The sequence below is a fragment of the Mauremys mutica genome, chromosome 15 (genome assembly GCF_020497125.1).
Source record: "Mauremys mutica isolate MM-2020 ecotype Southern chromosome 15, ASM2049712v1, whole genome shotgun sequence".
Lineage (NCBI taxonomy): Eukaryota > Metazoa > Chordata > Testudines > Geoemydidae > Mauremys > Mauremys mutica.
Genome location: NC_059086.1, coordinates 32,291,157 through 32,313,792, shown reverse-complemented (window position 1 = coordinate 32,313,792; position 22,636 = coordinate 32,291,157). Strand labels below are relative to the sequence as shown.

The following is a 22,636-nucleotide window of genomic DNA, read 5'->3' as shown; positions in this document are numbered from 1 at the left end:
GGGCCCCTTTGTGCATAAACACAGAGTAACGATACAATCCCTGTCTCTGGGAGCTCGCTGAGGAAAGTGAATCTGTCTGTGCCTCAGTTTCCTCCTGTGTAGAACGGGGACAATGACCCCTCCCTGCCTCCCTGGGGGGCTGACTCCCTTCCTGTGTGGGGCTCAGGCCCTGCCAGAGACCAGCCTGTGAGTTGCTCTGTCCACGGCAGTGGATGAGGCAGGGACCACACACGGCATATGAGGATCCAAACACTAGGGAGCTGTAACTCGGTGTCTGTGGGGCTGGGAGCCCAGCTGGCAGGGCCGGGATTCTGGGTGGGGGGAACTCTGGGATCTGGGAGAGAATCTCTGCTTGGGGGCCCCTGGATCTGCATGTGGTTGGGGCCAGACGGGGCTGGGTGGGTGCCTGGGTCTGGCTCTCAGTGTCTGTCTCCTGTGCGCAGATCCAGAGTTACCCAGACCCTCCATCTCCCTGAGCCTCACTTCGGTCACTGCCCCAGGGGCAGACGCCACCATCCGGTGTCAGGGGCAGCGCCGGGACGTGAGCTTCTTCCTGTACAAGGCTGGAGACCTGAACCCGCAGCGACACATGGACCCTGCTGGGGACGTGGCCGAGTTCCGCATCCCCACCATGGGCCGGCAGCATGGAGGGAACTACAGCTGCAGCTACCGGCCCCGGTCAGAGCCCTTCGTCTCCTCAGAGCCCAGTGACCCCGTCGAGATCATTGTGTCAGGTGAAGGGTCCAGCTCACTGTCCCGGCTCCCAGCCCCACCCCCAGCCAGACCCACAGGGGGTCTCTGCACTGATGGGACGCTCAGAACCAGGGTCTGCCCTGAGCCCTGGGCTTGGCAGAGGGGACACAGTGTCGTGGATCTGGGATGGAGTCACTTGGGGGTTCCCCAGCCATGGGGGAGCAGCAGCCACTGGAGATTCAGGGCTGGGGGAGGGGGGATCCCTACCCCCAGGGGGAGCTGCAGAGCAGGGGCCTTTCCCAGGGGATGTTCCCCTGGCTGCCCCCGCACTGGGGACGCACAGAGGAGTCAGGGCCCAGGCATAGGCGCCAGCTCCTGGTGCTCCAGGGCTCTGCACCCACAAACAGCCAAGGTCCCCTCCCCACCTCCACCTCCGCCTCACCTCACCTCTGCCTCCTCCCCTGAGCGCACCACGTCCCTGCTTCTCCGCCTACCTCCCAGCGCTTGCTGCTGCAAAACAGCTGTTTCACGGCATAACAAGCTCTGGGAGGTAGGGGGGAGGAGCGTTGTAATGGCCTCACAGATCGTGCCCACTCGTGGCCCCGTGCGGTCCGTGGGGGGGTGCCCCTTTCAGTGCGATGGCCCTTCTCTGGGATCCATTCTCTCTCGGGGTCAGGCCCTTCCACCTCCTGGAGCCGCACCTCTCTGAGCCTTAGCACGTCTGTCTCTGCCGTGGGCCCCCTCAGGGAGTCCACTCGCTCTGGACCCCCGGAGCCTCCTCACCCCCCGAAGGCGTTGATGCCCCCATGATCTCTAGACCGGAGCGACTTTCAGCCAGCGTAAAACAGGAGGGTTTATTGAGGGTTGAACCCAGCACAGGAAACTCTCAGGGCCTTAGGCCTGGCCTCCCTCAGCCCAGCGCATCCCAGTCTCCCTGCAGCCAGGTGGGCTCTGCCTGCTCCCCCTCTCCAGCCCAGAGCCCCCCTGCTTCCCAGCTGGGCATCTGAGATCACCAGCCCCAAGCCCCCCCTCTGTCCATTGTCTTCTCTCCAGGGAAACAGGCTCGTAAACAGGAAGGCCTGGGTCTCCTCTCCTCTCAGCTCTCCTCTGGCCCCCTCTGTCTGGAACCGGCTGGTCAGGTCACCGGGGTCCTCTCTTCGCAGCCCATTGTCCTCCCACTGGCCAGAACCAGCTGTGACTCCTGAGCCGGGTCTCCGGGTCACCAGGTCACCAGGTCCCCAGTCGCTGGGGTCTCCATCCTCCAGGCCATCGGCTGGGGTCCCAAGTTCCCTCCCCGGTCCTCAGTACCCACAAACTCCCTCTCCCATCACCTCGTTAAACCAGTAACACCCGGGGAAACTGAGTCCCACCCCCTCTGCATGCAACCCACTGGAAAACACAGAAAAAAGAAGAAACACCCCCACTTCGTCACAAGCGGGAACTCGGGGCGCTCAGGGGAGGAGGCGGGGATTTGGGGAAGGGGTTGGAATAGGGGCAGGGAGGGGGTGGAGTTGGGGTGTGGACTTTGGGGGAGGGGTTGGAATGGGGGTGGGAGGGGGTGGGGCAGGGCTGGAGTCAGGGTGGGGCCAGAGACAGAGGGGGATCGAGCACCCACGGGCGCCTCCAGGGGATCCTCCCCGGACTGACAGTAGCGACCGATGCTGAGTCACGGGCTGAGGTGGATTAAGGTTTCCTGGGACCCTGGGTCAGAGCAAGGGGGGATCCCTCCCCGACTTCCACTTGCCTTCCTCTCCTGTTCCACCTCCTCAGCCTGCGGCTCCGCCCACAGCCCCGCCCCTTTCTGCCCCATCCCGGGGCCCCGCCCCTATTCCACCCACGGCCCCACCTCATTCTGTCCCCCCACTGCAGCCCTGCAACCCACTTGCTACTTTCTGCCCCCCCCCCCACACACACACTGTGACCCCCAGACCGGAGAAGCTCTGTCCCATGCCCTGGCCCCGGGGCGCAGCGGGGAGTGAGAGTCCCCCAGCCCTGAGGCAGCGGAGGATAGCGAGAGTCCTCCCGTCCCGGGGCCGCATGGGAGGTCCCGGTGCTAAGGCTTCCCCTGCCCCCACCCCTGCTTCTGCGGGTCAGGGTGCTGGGGCTTCTCCTGTCCTGCTCTCCCAGCGGCCGGGGCTCTGGGGCCCCCAGGGTGGGGCGAACTCCGAGTCGGTGTTTCAGCCCCTCCCCCCACCTCAACAGACGCTGGTTCTATTCCCGCAACGGGAACCGACCCGACCCAGCCTGGAGCGGTGCCAGCTCCCACCCGCCTGGACAGCCTGGGGCCAGGTACCGGGGCCGGAGGGGGAATCTATTGAGTCACAGATTATGGGGCAGCTTCCCCCAGTGGTTGCCCGGGGGGGAGGGATGGAGGCTGTTCTCAGGGGCAGTGATTCCCCCCTCCCCGCACCAATGGATTTGGGAGGAGAGCGAAGCCTCCTGCTCAGACACGAACCCGCCGCTAATGGGGCAGCCGGAGGCTTCCTCTGGGGGCAGCTGGGCCCATCAGTGGCCATGGGGGATGGTGCCCTGGAGCTCCCTGCTAAGCAGCCGGCAGCAGCCAGCCTGGGAGGCGGGATACCGGGCTAGATGGGCCCGTTGGCCTGAGCCGGTGTGGCCATGAGGAAGTGGGTGAAATGCCTTAGAAATGACGGCCAGGCGGGATCAGACAGCGCCCCCTAGTGCCGTGCTGGGGCAGTGGGGCCAGCCCTGACCGAGGGGGAGAGCGCCCCCGACTGAGCCCCCCACCCCCTGCAGCCCAGTGGCCCCTAGTGCTACAAATCTCCCAAACCTTGCTGGGTCTGACCCCACTTGATGCCCTGGGGCCCCAAACATCCTCCCCATAGAATTTTCTGCTGGCTGCGTCCTGAGGTGTCCCAGCCCCTTGGGCGCCGCCTGGGGTGAGAGGGGCTGGGGGGAGGGGAACAGACCAGCCGCCCCCGGCACTCACGGCTGCTGCTGTTTCCCAGCAGGATCGAGACCTCTGACTTGGGCCATCATCGCCGGGATGAGCGTAGCAGCCGCTGGCCTCCTCCTGCTTCTCTTCCTTGTGGCCTTCGTCTGTTTCAGAAAAATCCGAGCCAGTGAGTACCCCATCCAGCGAGGGAAGGGTTAAACCTGCCGCTAAGCAGGGCCGGATGGGGTCAGGGCTGGGATGGGGGACTGTGCCAGGAAAGCCAAGGGAGGGCAGAGGGCGGGGGGGGGAACTCAGCAGGGTCTGCTGCCTGAGTAATCCCTGTACACACACAGCTGTCCCACCCCAGAGGAGCCGCATCTCAGCACCAGCTGAAGGGTTCCTGTATAAAGAGCCATCAGCACCGTGCCTCTCCGGTACATGGGGTGCCAGGGGAGCCAACCTATGGATCAGGTTTGTTATAACGAGTCACGAATGAGGGAGTACTGGGGACAGGAAAAGCCCCCCTGAGTTAATCTCCCCCTCACCCCGGTACATGCTACGGTGTTGTGCTGCCCTCCATCCCTGCTGCCCTGGGCGGGGTGGGGGGGTGGCCGGGTGCTGGGACCAGAGGATCCCGATCGGCTTATGGGGGATTCTGGTTTGTGTCCCTCTGCAGGAAGAGGAGCCGCATCGAGACTAAGCAGGTAGGAACCCGGCTCCTCCCCACTCCCGATAGACCTGCCTGGCTCACAGGGCTCCTGGGTTCTGTCCCCAGCTCAGGGAGGGGAGTGGGGACTAGTGGTTAGAGCGGGATGAGGGTGGGGTCTGGTGGTTGGGGCAAGGGGGGGTTAGGGAACTGGGTTCACTGTGAGGCAGGATGGGGGTTCTCTGGGTGTGTTGGGGAATCTCCCTGCAGGTAGGGGGGATATGATATTTACAAGGGAATTTTCTCTTTTAGCACCAGCCCTATGGGGGCATTAAAGGCTCCGGCTCAGCAAGACCCCCTCTGTGAGTAACACACCCAAGGGGGTACCAGGGTGGGGGAGGACCCCTGGTGGAGGGGAGGGGCTTGTGGGGGCTTCACCCACATGGGGCGGGGCCTGATTTACAGCTGCTGCTGGGCGGGGCTAAGGAGAGGGCCGGTGTCAGCTGAGAGTGTTGGACTCCCAGGTAGCTCCCTGGGGCCACCCTCCCTTCCCGCTCTAGTTCCCCATCCACTCCTGGCTCCCGGGCCCCTGCTCTAACCACTAGACCCTACTCCCCTCCCGAACCAGGGTGAGAACACAGGAGTTCTGACTCCCAGCCCCCGCCCCTCTGTAACCCCCAGACATCTCTGTGCCTCAGTTTTAATCTCTGTAACACGGGGCTAATGACCCTGGCCCATGCTGTGGGGCGGGGGAGGGGTGGCTGTGCCGGGCTCTGACCCCTCTGGCTGGATGGGGGGGTTGGAGCTGGGTGTGGGGTTTGCTCTGGGCCGGCCGGGGGTGCAGCTCAGCGGGTGTCTCTGTTCCACAGACACCTCCATCGACAAAGGGAAAGAGACGCAGACCCCGGTAAGTGTCCCCTGTTCCCCCATGGGGGCCTGACCCCCAACCCTGACCCACATGGACCCCAGCAGCCCCTCACACCTCTCCCCCCACCACCTTTCCTGGCATCCTCAGTGGTTTGGGGTGGGGGTTGGGTTGTTGGGGGGGGGAGCTTATGGGATCACCAGCTCTGTGTGTGTGTGTTTGTGTGTTGAGGTGCTGGTGGATTCACACGCACACACACACACACACACACACCTCAGTGACTCTCTCCCATCCCAGCCCCAGGAGCCCGACCCCGATGCCGACAGACTCACCTACGCCGAGCTGGACGGCCGGGCGCTGCAGGGCAAGTGGCGGGGCCTGGCCCCTGCCCCCGAGCCCGCCCAGCCCAGCCTGTACGCCATGATCAACGTGAGCCGGGGGGTCCCACAGTGAGAGCCCCCCGCAGCCATGGGGCTCCGGCCCCCAGGGAGTGACAGACTCACCCCCTGCAGCACCTGCCCTGAGAACTCTGCTTCTAGGGAAGATTTAGGGGGGACGCTGCCCTCCCCCCACTGCAGCCCCATCCCATTGAGCTGCCATTCTCCTGCCCTGCCCAGACCCAGATGTGGGGGCCAGTGTGGGGGGCTCAGCACCGGGACGGGGAGGGGACACGCCGAGGAGGCTGTTTATATTATTTTGCTTCCTGTTAATCTCCAGATTTGTAATAAACACAGAACCACAAACCAGCCCAACCTGGGCACCCCACAGCCCCCCTGTGCCCGTGCCTGGGGGGTGTATCGGCTGGTTATACAGGGACCCCTGGCCCGGCGCTGGGTTGCAGCCCCTCTGGGGTGGGGGCTGGTTATACAGGGACCCCTGGCCCGGCGCTGGATTGCAGCCCCTCTGGGGAGGGGCATCAGTTGGGCAGGACCCCGGGGTTCTCAGCCTGACTCTGGGTGAAGCTGCAGAAGGGTCTGGTGCCCGTGACCAATTGGCGCCGGCTGTTTACAGCCTCTCCATGGGGTCGTCCCTTCCCCGCTGTGCTGGGGGCTCCATCGCCGTGAGCCGGAGTGGGGGGGAGGGGCTGAGGGGAAGTGATCCCTGGGCAGGGCCCATACAGGAGATCGGGGGGGGGGGGGGGAACACCCTCTGTGATGGAGTAGGGGCTGTCTGTGTGGGAGATGGGAGAGCCAGGGAGGATTTTAGGTGAGACACCCTGTATTCAAACTGTAACATGAGCTAGGCCTGCGGGAGGGGAGGTGACACCTCTGCCCGGGAGCTAGACAAAGGAAGGGAGCTGAGAGGGAGGATTGAGTCAGTTTTTCGGTTTGGGACCTGGGTGGTGGGTTTGCAGGGGAACCTATGCTGGAATCCAGACACCCTGAACCCCAGAAAGGCCAGATTGAGGGGTCCTGGCTCTGAACACGAGCTCTGCTGTATCCTGTGTTCCTGTTGTCCAATAAACCTTCTGTTTTACTGGCTGGCTGAGAGTCACTGGAAGTCCCAGGAAGAGGGGGTGCAGGGCCGGACTCCCCCACACTCCATAACACCCTCTGACCCCGATGTTCCCCTCCTCGAGACCTCAGGCACAGGGTGAGCCCCACTGCTAATCCCCCCCTTGGAACTTCCCCGCAAGGGCCCCTGGGGCGACATGGGAATCATCACTTGCTGGGAGCAGTGCAGGGGCTAGGACACAGAGCAGGGCAGTTCTGAATCTCCCCTGCAGGGGGTGGGGGGCTGTTTTCCATTAAACGAGGCTTTGTTACCCTTCAGTGATGAGCAGAGAAAGAGTCCCCTCAGCTCCACCATCATGGCCCCGGCATGAGATGCTCCCCACCCCCGGCCCCTGCAGCCTCCGGACCTACAGATCAGCCTGCAGAGACACCACTGACCCACATCCGCCTGCTCCTGGCTGCTCAGACATCGGCTGGCTCCCTGTTGCCTCAGTTTCCCTTAACTTCTGCTTAAAGAGCCCCCCTAAGTCTGCTAGTCCCCACAAGTGACACTCTGTACCTCGGGGGGAACACCCTCCACCCCCATGTTCATCCTTATAATATGATGATAATAATAATATGCAAAGTTTGTCATCTCGGGCGTCTTCAGAAGGCTCATGATGCACCGAGCATGGTTGTTACAGTGATGTTATAGGTTATAATTTCATGTATATAATTATGAGGCTGAAAATGTGTCTTCATGGCTTAAAACGAGCCCAGGCAAAACTCCCCAAGAGTAGAGGGGCAGTTCACACCTCATCAGGGCATGTACGGGACAAACCCAGCCCAGCCTCACAGGGACAAAGGACGCTGGCCGAGGCAGCAACAAAGGATCTGTTGGACTCTCCAGCGAGTCACCCCCCTTCCCTTGGTCAGTGTGGGACTGCGATGAGGTAACGCTCCCCTGACTCTGAAGCAGGGGCACAGCCAAGAGGGAAGAAGGAGAGACGTTTACCGTCTCTCTCTCATACACCTCCATCTACAGACACCACCATCCAGCGACTGAAGCGCTGATCGAAGGAGAGAGCCTGGGGAAGGGCACCCAGCCAGCCTGGGGTGAGAAACGTACAAGTTTCTACGGGCGCTGACAGTGTTAAGATGAGCTTAGAATGCGTTTTGCTTTTATTTCATTTGACCAAATCCAACTTGTTGTGTTTTGGTTTATAATCACTGAAAATCCATCTATTGTAGTTAATAAATGTGTTTGTTTGTTCTACCTGACGCAGTGTGTTTGGTTTGAAGCGTGTCAGAGATTCCCCTTGGGATAACAAGCCTGGTAGATACCAATTTCTTTGTTAAATTGACAAACTCATAAACTCCCCCTCTCCAGCCCAGAGCCCCCCTGCTTCCCAGCTGGGCATCTCATATCATCTCCCCCAGGCCCTGCCTCTGTCCATTGTCTTCTCCCCACGTAAACAGGGGCGCCTGGGTCTCCTCTCCCCTCTTCTGTCCTCTGGCCCCTCTGGCTGGAACCGGCTGGTCAGGTCACTGGGGTCCTCTCTTCGCAACCCATTGTCCTCCCACTGGCCAGAACCAGCTGTGACTCCTGAGCTGGGTCCTCTGGTCCTCAGGTCAGCAGTCGCTGAAGTCTCCATCCTCCGAGAGAGTTCTTCACTTTTTCAACTGTTGAGTCTTTCACTGTTGCACCACATGCGTCTAGCCAGTCAGCTGAGTTTCTTGCAGAAAGATAGTGAGCATTTGCTGGTCGGCCACTGTTCAAGTTCAGGATGAACAAGTGACAGTGCACTTAACATTGGCCTCCAGTTTGTAGTGTGTGGCATCGCTTGCTTAAATAGAAAGCAGGATGCCACAGTCACGTTTGTTTACACGAACTGTGTTGCGTCTCCAGCATTCTTAACAGCCTCAGTAAGTACTTCTAAAATTGCCTTTGACAGTGATTGCCTTATAAGGCTTTCTGCATGTTGGTGCAGTCCAGAGGCCTGGTGTTTTGCAGCCTTTTCGCATAGTTTGTCAGCACTGGCTTTGCTGATCGGTCTGGCAAACCACGCTCCTCCACTTTTACCAGTTACAGCACTGGGAAGCTTTCTTTCTTCGTAAGCTTTTTTGCAAGAGGTGCACCAGTAGCCATCTTTTGTAACTTCAGTAAATGGGAACACTTTGACCAACAGACCTCGGGAACTGCCTTTAGGTTTTAGAGACACTTCAGTAGTAGCTGTATTTGTGCTTGGGCTGGTCGGCTGTAGATACACCACTTGAACCTTCAGATGACATGTTGATATATTCTTGGTTCTTGGTGTGTTCTTCACCGTGGTTGGTTTTTGAGGCCTTTGAGTGGAAAAATTGTTGCTTTTTTTTTTTGTCTTTTCATTTTCACTTTGACCTGCAACATATAAAAGAGATATGAATAAATTAAATGTTTTCTTAGGAGAATTCAAATTTTACATAAGGATAATGCAAATTACACCAAATCACATAACAGTTGTAGATTTCTAAAACAAATATAAATTTAAAAAAAAAATTATTTAAGCTGACTTTTGAAAAGTAAGCCATCACGGGATAAGAGGGAAGGTTTTCTCATGGATCAGTAACTGGTTAAAAGATGGGAAACAAAGGGTAGGAATTAATGATCAGTTTTCAGAATGGAGAGAGATAAATAGTGGTATCCCTGAGGGGTCGGTACCGGGACCATTACTGTTCAGTATATTCATAAGTAATCTAGAAAAAGGGGTAAATAGTGAGGTGGCAAAATTTGCAGATGATACAAAACAATTCAAAGTAGTTAAGTCCAAAACCGACTGCGAAGAGTTACAAAGGGATCTCACCAAACTGGATGACTGGGCAACAAAACAGCAGATGAAATTCAGTGCTGATCAGTGCAAAGTAATGGACATTGGAAAGCATCATCTCAACTCTACATACAAAATGATGGGCTCTAAATTAGCTGTTACCACTCAAGAAAGCAGGGGCGGCTCTAGACATTTCACCGCCCCAAGCAGGGCGGCATGCCGCTGGGGGCACTCTGCTGGTCGCCGGGAGAGCGGCAGGCGGCTCCGGGGGTCCGCTGGTCCCTCAGCTTTGGTGGACCACCGGAGCCGCCCTGGGACCAGCAGACCCTCCGCAGGCACGCCTGCGGGAGGTCCACCAGAGCTGCCTGCCGCCCTCCCGGCGACCGGCAGAGCGCCCCCCCGTGGCATGCCACCCCAAGCACGCGCTTGGCGTGCTGGGGCCTGGAGCCGCCCCTGCAAGAAAGAGATCTCGGAGTCATTGTGGATGGTTCGCTGACGTGATGGTTCACATACACTCAGTGTGCAGCGGCAGTGAAAAAGCGGAACCGAAGGTTAAGAACCATTAAGAAAGGGACAGATAACAGGACAGAAATTATCATAGAGCCGCTATATAAATCCATGGTTCACCCACCTCTTGAAAACTGCTCGCAGACCCGGTCACCCCATCCCAAAAAGGATATATTGGAATTGGAAAAGGTACAGAGATGGGCAACTAAAATGATTAGGGGTCTGAAACAAGAGGAGAAATTAAAATGACTGGGACGACTAAGGGGAGATATGATAGAGGTCTATAAAATTGTGACTGGTGTGAAGAAAGTGAATAAGGAAGTGTTATTTACTCCTTCACATAACACAAGAACTAGTGGTCATGCAAGGAAATTAATTGGCAGCAGATCATAAAAAAAAAAACAAAAAGAAGAACTTCTTCACGCAACCTAAAGTCAACCCATGGAACTTGTTGCCAGGGGATGCTGTGAAGGGCAAAACTATAACAGGATTAAAAAAAGATCTCGATAAGTAAGTGGAGGTTAGGTCCATCGGTGGCTATTAGCCAGGATGGGGAGGGACACAACACCATGCTCTGAGTGTCCCTAGCCTGTTTGCCAGGAGCTGGGAATGGGCACCTTGATGATTCCCTGTTCTGTTCATTCCCTCTGAGGCACCTGGCACTGGCCACTGTCAGAGGACAGGATACTGGGCTAAATGGTGTGCCGAAGTGGGGGATTTGATTGTTTTTTCCTTGTTTTTTCCAGGGGGTTGCATGCAGAGGGGGTGGGACTCAGTTCCCCTGGGTGTTACTGGTTTGAAGAGGGGAGGGGAGAGGGAGCTTGTTGGTACAGAGGACTGGAGAGGGAACTGGGGCCCCAGCCAATGGCCAGGAGGACAGACACTTCAGCGACTAGGGACCTGGTGACCCGGAAGCCCAGCTCAGGAGGCACAGCCGATTGTTGCCAGTGGGAGGACAATGGGCTGCGAAGAGAGGACCCCAGTGACCTGACCAGCCGGTTCCAGCCAGAGGGGCCAGAGGACAGAAGAGAGGAGAGGAGACCCAGGTGACCTGGTTTACGACCCTGTTTCCCTGGATAGGAGACAATGGACAGAGGCAGGGCCTGAGGGAGGTGATCTCAGATGCCCAGCTGGGAAGCAGGGGGGCTCTGGGCTGGAGAGGGGGGACAGGCAGAGCCCACCGGGATGCAGGGAGACTGGGATGTGCTGGGGTGAGGGAGGCCAGGCCTGAGGCCCTGAGAGTTTCCTGTGCTGGGTTCAACTCTCAATAAACCCTCCTGTTTTACACTGGCTGAGAGTCGCTCCGGGCTAGAGAACAGATGTGGTGGACTCCCTGAGGGGCCCATGACGAGAGACAGACGCGCTAAGGCTCAGAGAGGTGCGGCTCAAGGAGGCAGAGGGGCTTAACCCCCATAAGAGGGTGGACCCCCGAGAAGGGCTGTCGCACTGAAGGGGGGTCCCCCCATGGACCTCACAGGGCCAAGAGCGGTCAGGATCTGTGAGTCCGTGACAACCCCACACTAAAGCCGCGTGATGAGGACGGGCCCCAGGAGTGAGTGACGGGGCCTGCGTCTCACGGCCTGTCTGCTTCCCACTGCAGAGCCCAGCTACCCCAAACCCAGCATCTCCCTGAGCCCCAGGAGGGGGGTCTCCCTGGGGGCAGCCGTGACCGTCCAGTGTTGGGGGCAGCGCCGGGACGTGCGGTTCGTGCTGAATAAAGAGGGACGTCATTTCCCACCGGAGCTACAGCTGCTCCTATCACAGCAGATCGGAGCCGTTCACTTTGTCGTACCCCAGCGACCCCGTGGAGCTGGTGGTGAGAGGTGAGGGGCCCGGCTCCCAGTTGCACCTTCAGAAGTTCGGCACCTGACGGGATGCTCAGAGCCAGGCTCTGCCCAGAGCCCTAGGACTGGCCTGGACAGGGAGGGGGGACAGTGTCACTGGGGGGTTCCCCAGCCAGGGGGGAGCAGCAGCTCCTGGGGGTTCAGGGCTGAGGGGGGGGATCCCTTCCCCCAGGGAGAGCTGCAGAGCAGGGGCCTTTCCCAGGGGATGCTCCCCCGGCTGCCCCTGCGCTGGGGACGCACAGAGGAGTCAGGGCCCAGAGGCTGCCGAGCTGGCACCGGCCCCAACCACAAACCTCCCTCCCCGGACTGACAGTAACGATGATGCCGAGTCACGGCAGAGGTGGTTTAAGTTTCCTGGGAACCTGGACCAGAACAAGGAGGGTGAAGCAACCCTGGTCTCTAGCCCAGAGCGACTCTCAGCCAGCGTAACACAGGAGGGTTTATTGCGCGTTGAACCCAGCACAGGAAACTCTCAGGGCCTCAGGCCTGGCCTCCCTCAGCCCAGCACATCCCAGTCTCCCTGCATCCAGGTGGGCTCTGCCTGCTCCCCCTCTCCAGCACCGAGCCCCCCTGCTTCCCAGCTGGGCATCTGATATTACCTCCCTCAAGTCCCACCTCTGTCCATTGTCTTCTCTGCCGGTAAACAGGGTCATCTGGGTCTCCTCTTCCCTCTTCTGTCCTCCGGCCCCTCTGGCTGGAACCGGCTGGTCAGGTCACCGGGGTCCTCTCTTCGCAGCCCATTGTCCTCCCACTGGCCAGAACCAGCTGTGACTCCTGAGCTGGGTCCTCTGGTCCTCAGGTCAGCAGTCGCTGGGGTCTCCATCCTCCAGGCCATCGGCCGGGGTCCCAAGTTCCCTGTCCGGGAAACAAACTCCCTCTCCCATCACCCCGTTAAACCAGTAACATTCAGGGACACTGAGTCCCACCCCCTCTGCATGCAAACCACTGGAAAACCAAGGCAAACACAAGAAAATCCCCCACTTTGTCACAGCTACATCTGGGTGAACCCCTTTGCCCCCGAGCCCCATGGGCAGGCAGTGCCAACCCTGGTAGGGGACAGACTCCTAGAGAGGCCGAATGACGGATGGACTGAACTGGGGTGGAGGGGAGGTGGGGGGAGGGGGGCTGTGTCTCCCCTGTTTAACTCCTGTCTCTTGTTGAAAGCAGGGCGTGAATGCCCCAAACCCACCATCCGGGTGAGCCCCAGCAGGGTGGTGGCGCTCGGGGGAAGCATCACCATCCGCTGTGAGGTTTTGTACCTGGGCATGGAGTTCTCTCTGCGTAAAGCTGGACACCCGAACCGGCAGGTGCGGCTGGTACCTGATGGGACCGTGGCTGAATTTCCCATCCCCAGTGTCAGCCGGGAAGATGGAGGGAGCTACACCTGTGACTGTCACTCCATAACGCAACAGAATCACTGGTCATATTTGAGCGACTCCGTCGAGATCATTGTAGCAGGTGAGGGGCTCGGCTCAGCACCCCGGATCCCAGCCCCACACCCAGCTAGACCCACAGGGAGTCTCTGCGCTAATGGGACACTCAGAGTCAGGCCCTGTTCTGAGCCCTGGGCCCAGCAGAGGGGACGCCCGGCCGGGGAGTGGGGACGGAGTCACTGGGGGATTCCCCATCCAGGGGGGAGCAGCAGCCACTGGGGATTTGGGGCAGAGGAAGGGGGCATCTCTGACCCAGGGGGAGTTGCAGAGTGGGGGGGCCTTTCCCAGGCAACACATCAGTTAGGGGGTGATGGGCGGAGCTGAAGGTTATAAACCTCAGTGTATAGTTGTGACGAACTGGGAATGTTCTTAATGTTTTCTCTGAATACAGTGTTGGTGCTTCAGTGTCCCCTCTGCAGTTCTTAAGCATCTAGGTGGTGGAATAAGGGTGTGTGGTTGCTGCAAAGGAAGGGGCCAGTGCACCTAAATGCCTGACATTCTGTCTCCTGGCAACTGATGGCCTGGGCCCCTCCTCTGCAAAGGTGCCAACTGAAAGTGTTGGAGACAAAGGGGTCAGGTGACCTCCTGACCCGGGAAAGGGGCTGAGCAGAGAGGAGGGGCTGGAGGGGGTTTGGGAGTCTGGAGCTGGCTGGGGACGAGGAGTGAAATGCAGACGTGGGGGTCTGGCTCACTGCCCCCCAGAATGGACCCGGCCGAGGGGTCCCGTTCGCGGTACCTACAAGCTCTGTTTTAGACCCTGTTCCTGTCATCGAATAAACCTCTGTGTTAATGGCTGGCTGAGAGTCACGTCTGACTGCAAAGTGGGGGCAGGACCCTGTGGCTTCCCCAGGACCCTGCTGGGGCGGGATCGCTGTGGGAAGCGCACAGAGGGGCAGAGGATGCTGAATGCTCCAAGGAGAGACCCAGGAGGTGAAGCCATGTGAACTTCTTGGCCGGCAGACACTCTGCTCCAAGGGAGAGGAGGCTCCCCAAAGTCCTGCCTGGCTTGGTGGGGAGCAGTTCCAGAGCATCGCTCGGGGACTCCGTGACAATAGTAGGGACTTGCACTGTGCCCTACAAGTGGGTGGTGGTGCTGTGGACAGAACCCAGGAGTCCTGACCCCCATCCCCCTGCTCTCTCCACTAGACCCCACTCCTCTCCCAGAGCCGGGGAGAGAACCCAGGAGTCCTGGCTCCCAGCCCTCCCAGCAGAGAAGCCAGGGAGTGAATGGACCCTGGAGACTGGACTCTGTGTGATGGGAGCACCTCGCAGTTTTCAAAAGTGTCCTTCCTTGTGGGGTGGCCTCAGTATTGGGGGATCTCAGGCCGAGCGCCCACAAACCAAGACGCCCACCGTTAGTGGTGTCCTCTGCAAACACTGGCCTCAATAGCGCTGGATCCCTTGGGTTGGGGGAGCATGTAAGGCCCCCGCCATGATGAGGGCCCCTTTGTGCCAGGCGCTGCATAAACACAGAGTGAGGAGACAGTCCCTACCCCTGGGAGCTCACTAACGAAAGTGAATCTGTCTGAGCCTCAGTTTCCTCCTGTGTAGAATGGGGATAATGACCCCTCCCTGCCTCCCCGGGGGGACGGCAGGTTGACTTTTTCCTATGCGGCGCGCAGGCCCTGCAGTGCCGGGTATCAGAGACCAGCCTGTGAGTCTCTCTGTGTCCAGGGCAGGCCAGATAAAATGAACGAGGCAGGGGTCAGACACGGGGATGTAGGGTCCCAAGAACTAAGGAGCTGAGGCTCGGTGTCTGTGGGGCTCGGAGCTCAGCTGCAGGAGGGGAAGTGGTTTGCTGGGTGCTGCAGGGATCTGGCTTTGCTCTGACCATGGTAGATTTTGGCTGGAGATTGCAGAGAAACCAGCTGATGGGGAAGAAAGGGGCAGAGCGCATCACGGGCTTCCTGGGGCTGCAGCCCCCGGCGCAGTTCCTCATTCCCCTCGCACTCGGGTCTCAGCTCCGTGGAGCTCAGCACTGGGGTGTTGGTGGCAGCGCTGAGGGGACCCCACTGCCCCATCATGGCGTCTGCTCTCACCATCCTCCTCCTCGGTGAGTATCGGAGACAGCCAGGCCGTGTGTCCTTGGAGGGGGGGTGGAATCTGAGACCAGGGTGTAGGACCCAGTTGCTCTGGGATCTGGTCACTAACGAGCTGTCTCCTCTCCAGGCTGCTGGCTGGCCGGGCACAGCGGGGTGTGGGGACGTGAGTATCAGTCTGTGGGGAGGACGGTAACATGAAGGATGGGGGAGGGGATGCATGGGGTGGGGAAAAGAGGAACTGAGCCCTGAACCTTCCCCAAAACTCAACCCAAACTCCCCCTGGGAGCTCAGACCCGGCCCCGTTCTTCTGTGCCCCCAACGCACCCATGGTGCAGCTAGGAGGCAAATCTGGCTCCCGGACTCTGTCAAAGCAGCTGGGATTTGAACCATCCACTGGGTTCAAACTTCTGCCCCCACCAGGCTGTGAGGATCGGGGGCGGCATGTGGATTTATTTCCGCTCGTACAAACGCTAACAGGGCCCGTCTCTGGGCTCTAGATCCCCCTTGGGGTAACCGAAACGTTCTTGGTCAATGCAGCCATGGGGAGAACCCCCCAGATCCGCCCCCACCGCCAGATCCACCCCACAACAGCTCCTCCCCTGCACTCGCAGCCCCCCGTTCCCTGGCCTGGGGAAAGGTGAATCATGTGCGACTCCCACGGTCTGTGGTCACAGACGCTATTTCCAACCCCAGGGTGGGAGGCAGAGCTGCAGGGGGCCCACTGGTCAGGCTCCCTGGCTAGCCTCAGGTGGGGTTGCGGGGTGGGGAGGGGGAGGTGATCTCTCATGCAGCCGGGTCCTGAGCTATGTCTGGGTGACCCCCCTACCCTCCGAGCCCCATGGGCAGGCAGTGCCAACCCTGGTAGGGGACAGACTCCTAGAGAGGCCAAATGACGGATGGAGTGAATTGGGGCAGGAGGAGGCGGGGGGGGGTCTCCCCTGTTTAACTCCTGTCTCTTCTTGACATCAGAGTGAGAATTTCCCAAACCCACGATCTGGGTGAGCGCCAGCAGGGTGGTGGCGCTCGGGGGAGGGTTTGTACCCTGACCTGGAGTTCTTTCTGCGTAAAGTCCTGGGACCAGCAGAGAGGATGCCTGGCCGGGGAGTGGGGATGGAGACATTGGGGGGGTTCCCCAGCCAGCGGGGAGAAGCAGCTGCTGGAGATTTGGGATGGAGGAAGGGGGGATCCCTGCCCCCAGGGGAGCTGCAGAGCAGGGGCCTTTTCCAGGCAACACATCAATTAGGGGGTGATGGATGGAGCTGAAGGTTATAAACCTCTGTGTATAGTAGAGACTTGCACAGTCCCCTACAAGTCAGTGGTGGTGCTGTGCCCAGAACCCAGGAGTCCTGGCCCCCATCCTCCCTGCTCTCCCCACTAGACCCCACTCCCCTCCTAGAGCCGGGGACAGAACCCAGGAGTCCTGGCTCCCAGCCCCCCCAGCAGAGAAGCCAGGGAGTGAATGGCCCCTGGAGACTGACCTGGCCTGTCACCCGCCGGGGAGCAGAGCTCTGGGCCCCAGGGGCTGGAGTTGCTCCGTGTCTCATGCTGTGAGCCCAGGGCTGAGGGGAAACTCTGGCCCCTGTGGAAAGGGATCCAGGAGCCCGTCCCCAGGGCCGCCGGGTCTGACCCACCACCGAGGCCGCGGGGTGAGGACGGGCCCCAGGGCTGAGTGACGGGGCCTGTGTCTCACGGCCTGTCTGCTTCCCACTGCAGAGCCCAGCTACCCCAAACCCAACATCTCCCTGCTGAGCCCCAGCGGGGGGGTCTCCCTGGGGGGAGCCGTGACCATCCTTTGTTGCGGCCAGGACGAGGGCCTGCAGTTCGTGCTGAATAAAGAGGGACGCAATGTCCAATGGGTGAATTCGGACTATCTCGCTCTGTTTCACATCAACAACGTGCGCCGGGAGCACGGCGGGATCTACAGCTGCTCCTATCACAACCAATCGCAGCTGTCTGCCGTGTCGTACCCCAGCGACCCCATGGAGCTGGTGGTGAGAGGTGAGGGGCCCGGCTCAGCATCCCCGTTCCCAGCCCCACCCCCAGCCAGACCCTCACGGGGCTCGGTGCCAATGGGATGCTCAGAGCCAGGCTCTGCCCTGAGCCCTGACCCCACAGAGGGGACGCCTGGCTGGGGAGCAGGGACAGAGTCACTGGGGGGTTCCCCAGCCAGTGGGAGCAGGAGCCCCTGGAAACTCGGGGCAGGGAGGCGACTTTAACGCTGCCCCTTGTGCGTAGGAACCGAGAGTCGCTATTTAATCCCGTGATCCCATCCCCTCTGTTCTCCAGGCCCCCCGATGCCTGGAATTTGCTGGGGGATCCCAGGGGAAGGGCAGGATCTGGGGGGGCTGGGCTGTGAAATTGGGGGGTGCCAGAGTCCTGAGGCAACCCCCCACCCCTCATCCCTCTTGGGCCACATGACATCCCCTTAGCAATAGGAGTGAGCATTACCCAGAATTCCCTCGGTTCTTGCTTCCTCTTCCCCACTGTGGTCTCAGCGGACACCCTGACCCTCCCCCCAATAGAGGTTCTGCTGCCTCTGTCTGCGCCCTGGTTCCCAGAGCCCTGGGCACCGCCCGAGTGTGGGGGGACAGTGGGTATCATGCCAGCCTCCCCCTGCGCGCACTGCCTGGCTGTGTTTGGCAGCAGCCGAGATACCCCAGGACAGAGGCACCTGTGGGGGTGGACAGAGGGGTCCTATGGGGGACAGGGAGCTGGGGTGGTTCCCTGTTCTAGGGGGCTGGGACCCTGAGGCTGTGATTGGCCCCATCCCCTGGCCCGGTCCTGGGGTGCTGGGTGTCTCGGGGGGCAGTTCGTCCACCTGGGAACCCCCTTCACCAGGGAAGCTGAGGCTCAGCCCCCAGGACAGCAGGAAGTGGCCTCCCTTGAGGGGGTCTGGTCCCAGGGAGGCCCCAGAGCCAGCTGCTGATCTCCCCGTCCGAGCTGCTGAGTGACTCTCCCCTTCCCCCCTAGGGCGCCCAGATTTCACCAACACCAACATCACCCGCCTGGTGCTGGGCGCCATGGTCCTGCTCGTCCTGGGGCTGATCCTGGCTGAGGCCTACTACAGCCGTCCGAGGGGGGGTGCCCTAGGTAAGGTGACCCCCCCCTTCTGTGCCCCATGCTCCCCCCAGGGCCTGGGCCCAGGGTGACACGGGCCCCTCTAACCCGCCATCTCTCTGCACCCCCAGGAGCCTGGATCCCCCCATCTGGAGAAGAGAATCTCCCCAGGGAACAAGCTGCTTCCCCTCAGGGCGCTGAGACACCGGCACAACCCCCCCTGCTCCCAAACACCCCTGCCCCGGAGAATCCCCCCCAACAGCTCCCAATCTGACAGCGGCACCCCAGGATCGAACCCCCGCTGACGTGTGTGACGTTGTGTGACTGAAGTGGGGGATTTTCTTGCTTTTTCCTTGGTTTTCCAATGGTTTGCATGCAGAGGGGGTGGGACTCAGTGCTACTCATTTAACAAGGGGAGGGGAGAGGGAGTTTTGTTGTTGCAGAGAACCAGCGAGGGAACTTGGGACCCCAGCCAATGGCCTGGAGGATGGAGACCCCAGCGACTGGTGACCTGGTGACCCGGAGGCCCAGCTCAGGGATTGCAGCCGGTTCTGGCCAGTGGCAGGACAATGGGCTGCAAAGAGAGGACCCCGGTGACCTGACCAGCCGGTTCCAGCCAGAGGGGCCAGAGGACAGAAGAGAGGAGAGGAGGCCCAGGTGACCCATTTTCTGACCCTGTTTCCCTGGACAGAAGACAATGGACAGAGACGGGGCTTGGGGCCAGGGATATCAGAGGCCTAACCGGGGCTCAGTGCTGGAGAGGGGGAGCAGGCAGAGCCCACCTGGATGCAGGGGAGACTGGGATGTGCTGTGCTGAGGGAGGCCAGGTCTGTGCTGTGACTCCTGAGCTGGGTCATCGGGTTGTCAGGTCCCCTGTTGCTGGGGTCTCCATCCTCCAGGCCATTGGCTGGGGTCCCACCTTCCCTCTCCGGTCCTCGGTACCAACAAACTCCCTCTACCTTCACCTCGTTAAACCAGTAACACCCAGGGAAACTGAGTCCCACCCCGTCTGCATGCAACCATTGGAAAAACAAGGAAAAAACAAGAAAATCCCCCACTTTGTCCAGTAATTCACTTTGTTCTGGCTGTTACTACTTGGAACCACTTAAATCCTACTTTCTGTACTTAATAAAATCACTTTTTACTTATTAATTAACCCAGAGTGTTAGGCCTGAATAGAGATGTAGCACAAAACCAGTTATGCCAACCTGACCGAAGTCAGGCTAACCAGGGGTTTCTGGGTAATCCCTGAGTGGAAAAATACAGAGGAGCAGCATGTCTCTCACAGAGCTGGGAAAAAGTGAGAGAAAAGAGGGGCTGCATTCCTGGCATAATACCGGATGTGCTGGGTTAGGAACAGTTCGTTTGAGGAACTGATAAGGAGCCAGCCTCCCTGTATTCACTCCCTGTTTCTGTCTTAGGTCCGTTCTTAACTCCTGTCTTCCAGTTTCTGGGGCTTGGCAACCATGCTGATAAGAAAGTTGCTGGGGCATCGCGACTTGCTTACATTATAAAGAAAGATAGATGTGCTTTGTTACTAAGTTTTTTTGTTACTAACCAAAGGGGGGTGGGATATGGGTTGTGTGAAATGAATAATCTGTGACGCGACGGAACTGTCTATATAACCTGTACGTAGTTCTAAAGAGTAGGCTGGTTCTCTTTAGGAGACGAGCTGGCTCTTTATTGTTGCTGTGCACCCTTCAATAAAGAGCTTTCTGTTTGGACCTTGCTGGTGTTGGCTGTCTCTCTCGTGGTCAGACAACGAACCTTGCCGTTTGGGGTACCAGGGTCCCCAACAAGAGTATGTATTAATACCCAGGACGGGAGCAAACAGCTGTGCATATCTCTCTATCAGTGTTTTAGAGGGCGAACAATTTATGAGTTTACCCTGCATAAGCTTTATACAGAGTAAAACAGATTTATTTGGGGTTTAGACTCCATTGGGAGTTGGGCATCTGAGTGTTAAAGACAGGAACACTTCTGTAAGCTGCTTTCAGCTAAGTCTGAAGCTCCGGGCACGTGGTTCAGACCCTGGGTCTGTGTTGGAGCAGATGGGCGTGGCTGGCTTAGCAAGACAGGGTGCTGGAGTCCCAGGCTGGCAGGGAAAGCAGGGGCAGAAGTAGTCATGGCACATCAGCTGTCAGTTCCCAAGGGGGTTTCTGTGATCCAACCCGTCACAAACTGTTGCGTCTCGGTGCCTCTCAAGCGGGCATGGACGAAGCTTTTCAGTCAGCATGATTGGCAGCTAAGTCCTTTATTTCTCTCCAGCATATTTCATTTATACAATTAATGCAGGCAATCAAGCAATTGCTAATTGGTTAATAAAATGCAAACAGGCACAGCTGTAACTTCATTGGCTATTTAACATCCTGGCCAACCCTCTAATTCATTATTCTGTTATTGTCTCCCAGCAGATAAGAACGAGCCTCATTCTTGAGACTTGCATGTTAGTTTCCCACACTCTTATGCAAAACAATCCAACAACAAACGTCAAGGACTTGACCTGTGCCCCAACCAGCATTAAATCATGTTACCACAGGTGACAGCCTGAGAATGTTACCCCTGGTCCTTTAGTTCAAAAAGTCGCTTTTCTCACCTTTGCTCGTGTGAACTGAAGTGCAGCATCCGAGAGGGAGCCAAAGACCGGCCAGTGGCATTTTCAAGCGATAAAACAGCCAGCGACGTCCGTCTCTCATTGGCCATCGGCGAATGCAGATACGTTTTAATGAGCCTGAGCTTCGAAAAGCTCCGCTGACCACACACGACTGTGACCAGCAGCGTGAGCAGAATCCTCAGAGCTGCTCACACATTAGGAGAAGTGTCCTGCAGCTCTGCCTCACGCGTGTGGTGGAGAACTTGGAGTGGGGAGCGCGTCCCGTGTGGCAAAGCGTGACGGACGTTGTCCGATTCGACAGAGAGGTCTTTGTCATTGACGTCCGAACAGTCCCCATGCGTCAGCGCCCGGTGAAGGTCCGTACAATGGCTCAGCTGTGATTTCCTGTCTGCCGGCCGCTTACTAAAGTTGTACAACCCTCCCCAGGTCTTTTCATGGTGCTTCATTGGTCTGAACCTTTCTTCGATAGACGCTTGAGCAGGGTCAACGAGAGAGAAAAAAACTCCCACTGGAATTTTTCTTCTGAAACATTTTACTTCCAACATTCGATTTTCCCTTTTGTCGCTAACAGCAAAACCAGCACCCTGAGCCTGGAGCCCCCCAAGCCCGGCACCCCAGGCGGTCGCCTGCCCCTAAATCCAGCCCTGGTGCTGGGGCATTAGGTTTGCGCAGAGTTTCACTGGCAGTAGCAGAGACAGCAAGCGAGTGACAGCTCTGGGCAGACTTCCCCTGTTGAGGCTTTATCAGCTGTTCGTTTAACAACTCAGGATGTAAATGTATCCCCCCCTCCCCCTGTCACAGGGGCCGGAAACCACAACCCTCCAACCCCCCATCCTGTCTCTGTCCCACACCACTGGGCTAAGAACAGCATCTGCAGCAACTGTCCCTTAGAAGGAGGTTGGCCAGGCCCCTCCACCCTCATGCTCCAGGGCAGGCGCTGGGTCCAGCAAAGTCAGGAAGGAATCTCTGCCCCGATCCATGGGAGAGGGTCATGCTGTGGGGGACCCTGTGGTGCGGGGGGGCTCCTCGCTCTGAGCTGCACCTCCAGGGAGGATCCAGTTGCTCTGGGATCTGGTCTCTAACGACCTGTCTCCTTTCCAGGCTGCTGGCTGGCCAGGTGGAGCGGTTTTCAAAAGTGTCCTTCCTTGTGGGGGGGGCCTCAATCTTGGGGGATCTCAGGCCGAGCGCCCACAAACTGAGACACCCCCAGTTAGTGGAGACGTCTGCAAACGCTGCCTCAATAGCCCTGGATCCGTTGTGTCAGGGGAGCATGTAGGGCCCCCGCCATGATCAGGGCCCCATTGTGCCGGGTGCTGCATAAACACAGAGCGAAGAGACAGTCTCTGTCCCTGGGAGCTCACTGAGGAAAATGAATCTGTCTGTGCCTCAGTTTTCCCCCATGTAGAATGGAGATATTGACCCCTCCCTGCCTCTGGAGGGAGGGGGGGAGGGTGACTCCATTCCTGTGGGGCTCAGGCCCTGCTAGGGTGGCCAACTTTCTAATTTGTGAAAACTGGACACTAAGTGCTGGGACCTCCCCCACCCCCTGGTCCTCTTCCCCCCCTCCACCGTCACTCATTGCTCTCTCCACCAGCCTCCCCTTGCCAGGGGAGCCCCGCTCCAGGGTTGGGGGTGAGTGTTAATGGGGCAGGGAGTGGGGCAGGGCCCCTGCTGAGTGGCTCCACTGCGCCTCCAGGCTCCAGCAGCAGCTGCTCTTCCCGCCCCCTGGTGGCAGAGGCCGGGTACTGCAGGGAATCAGGTTTAGTGTCCGGGCAGCGGCTCTGCCAGGTTCCCTGTTC

General features: G+C 58.9%; 2 protein-coding genes across 16 annotated transcripts in view; both read left to right on the top strand.

The window, feature by feature from the left end:
- Nucleotides 1-7,319, top strand: part of LOC123349926 (immunoglobulin superfamily member 1-like) — a 48,349-nt gene extending 41,030 nt beyond the window's left edge. For 8 of the 15 annotated variants that reach the window (XM_044988214.1, XM_044988220.1, XM_044988228.1 and 5 more), the window contains one exon: nt 444-1,649. In XM_044988214.1, the coding sequence (XP_044844149.1) occupies nt 444-1,402 (959 nt within the window). In that variant the 3' untranslated portion in view covers nt 1,403-1,649. Of the gene's footprint in view, nt 1-443; nt 1,650-2,895; nt 2,983-3,662; nt 3,777-3,942; nt 4,061-4,265; nt 4,294-4,547; nt 4,598-5,104; nt 5,143-6,873 lie in introns of those variants that run through there. The other 7 variants (XM_044988216.1, XM_044988215.1, XM_044988219.1 and 4 more) reach the window with 7 other exon arrangements.
- LOC123349928 (immunoglobulin superfamily member 1-like) overlaps nt 1-22,636 on the top strand; it is a 448,190-nt gene that overhangs the window by 389,008 nt on the left and 36,546 nt on the right. The window lies entirely within an intron of this gene.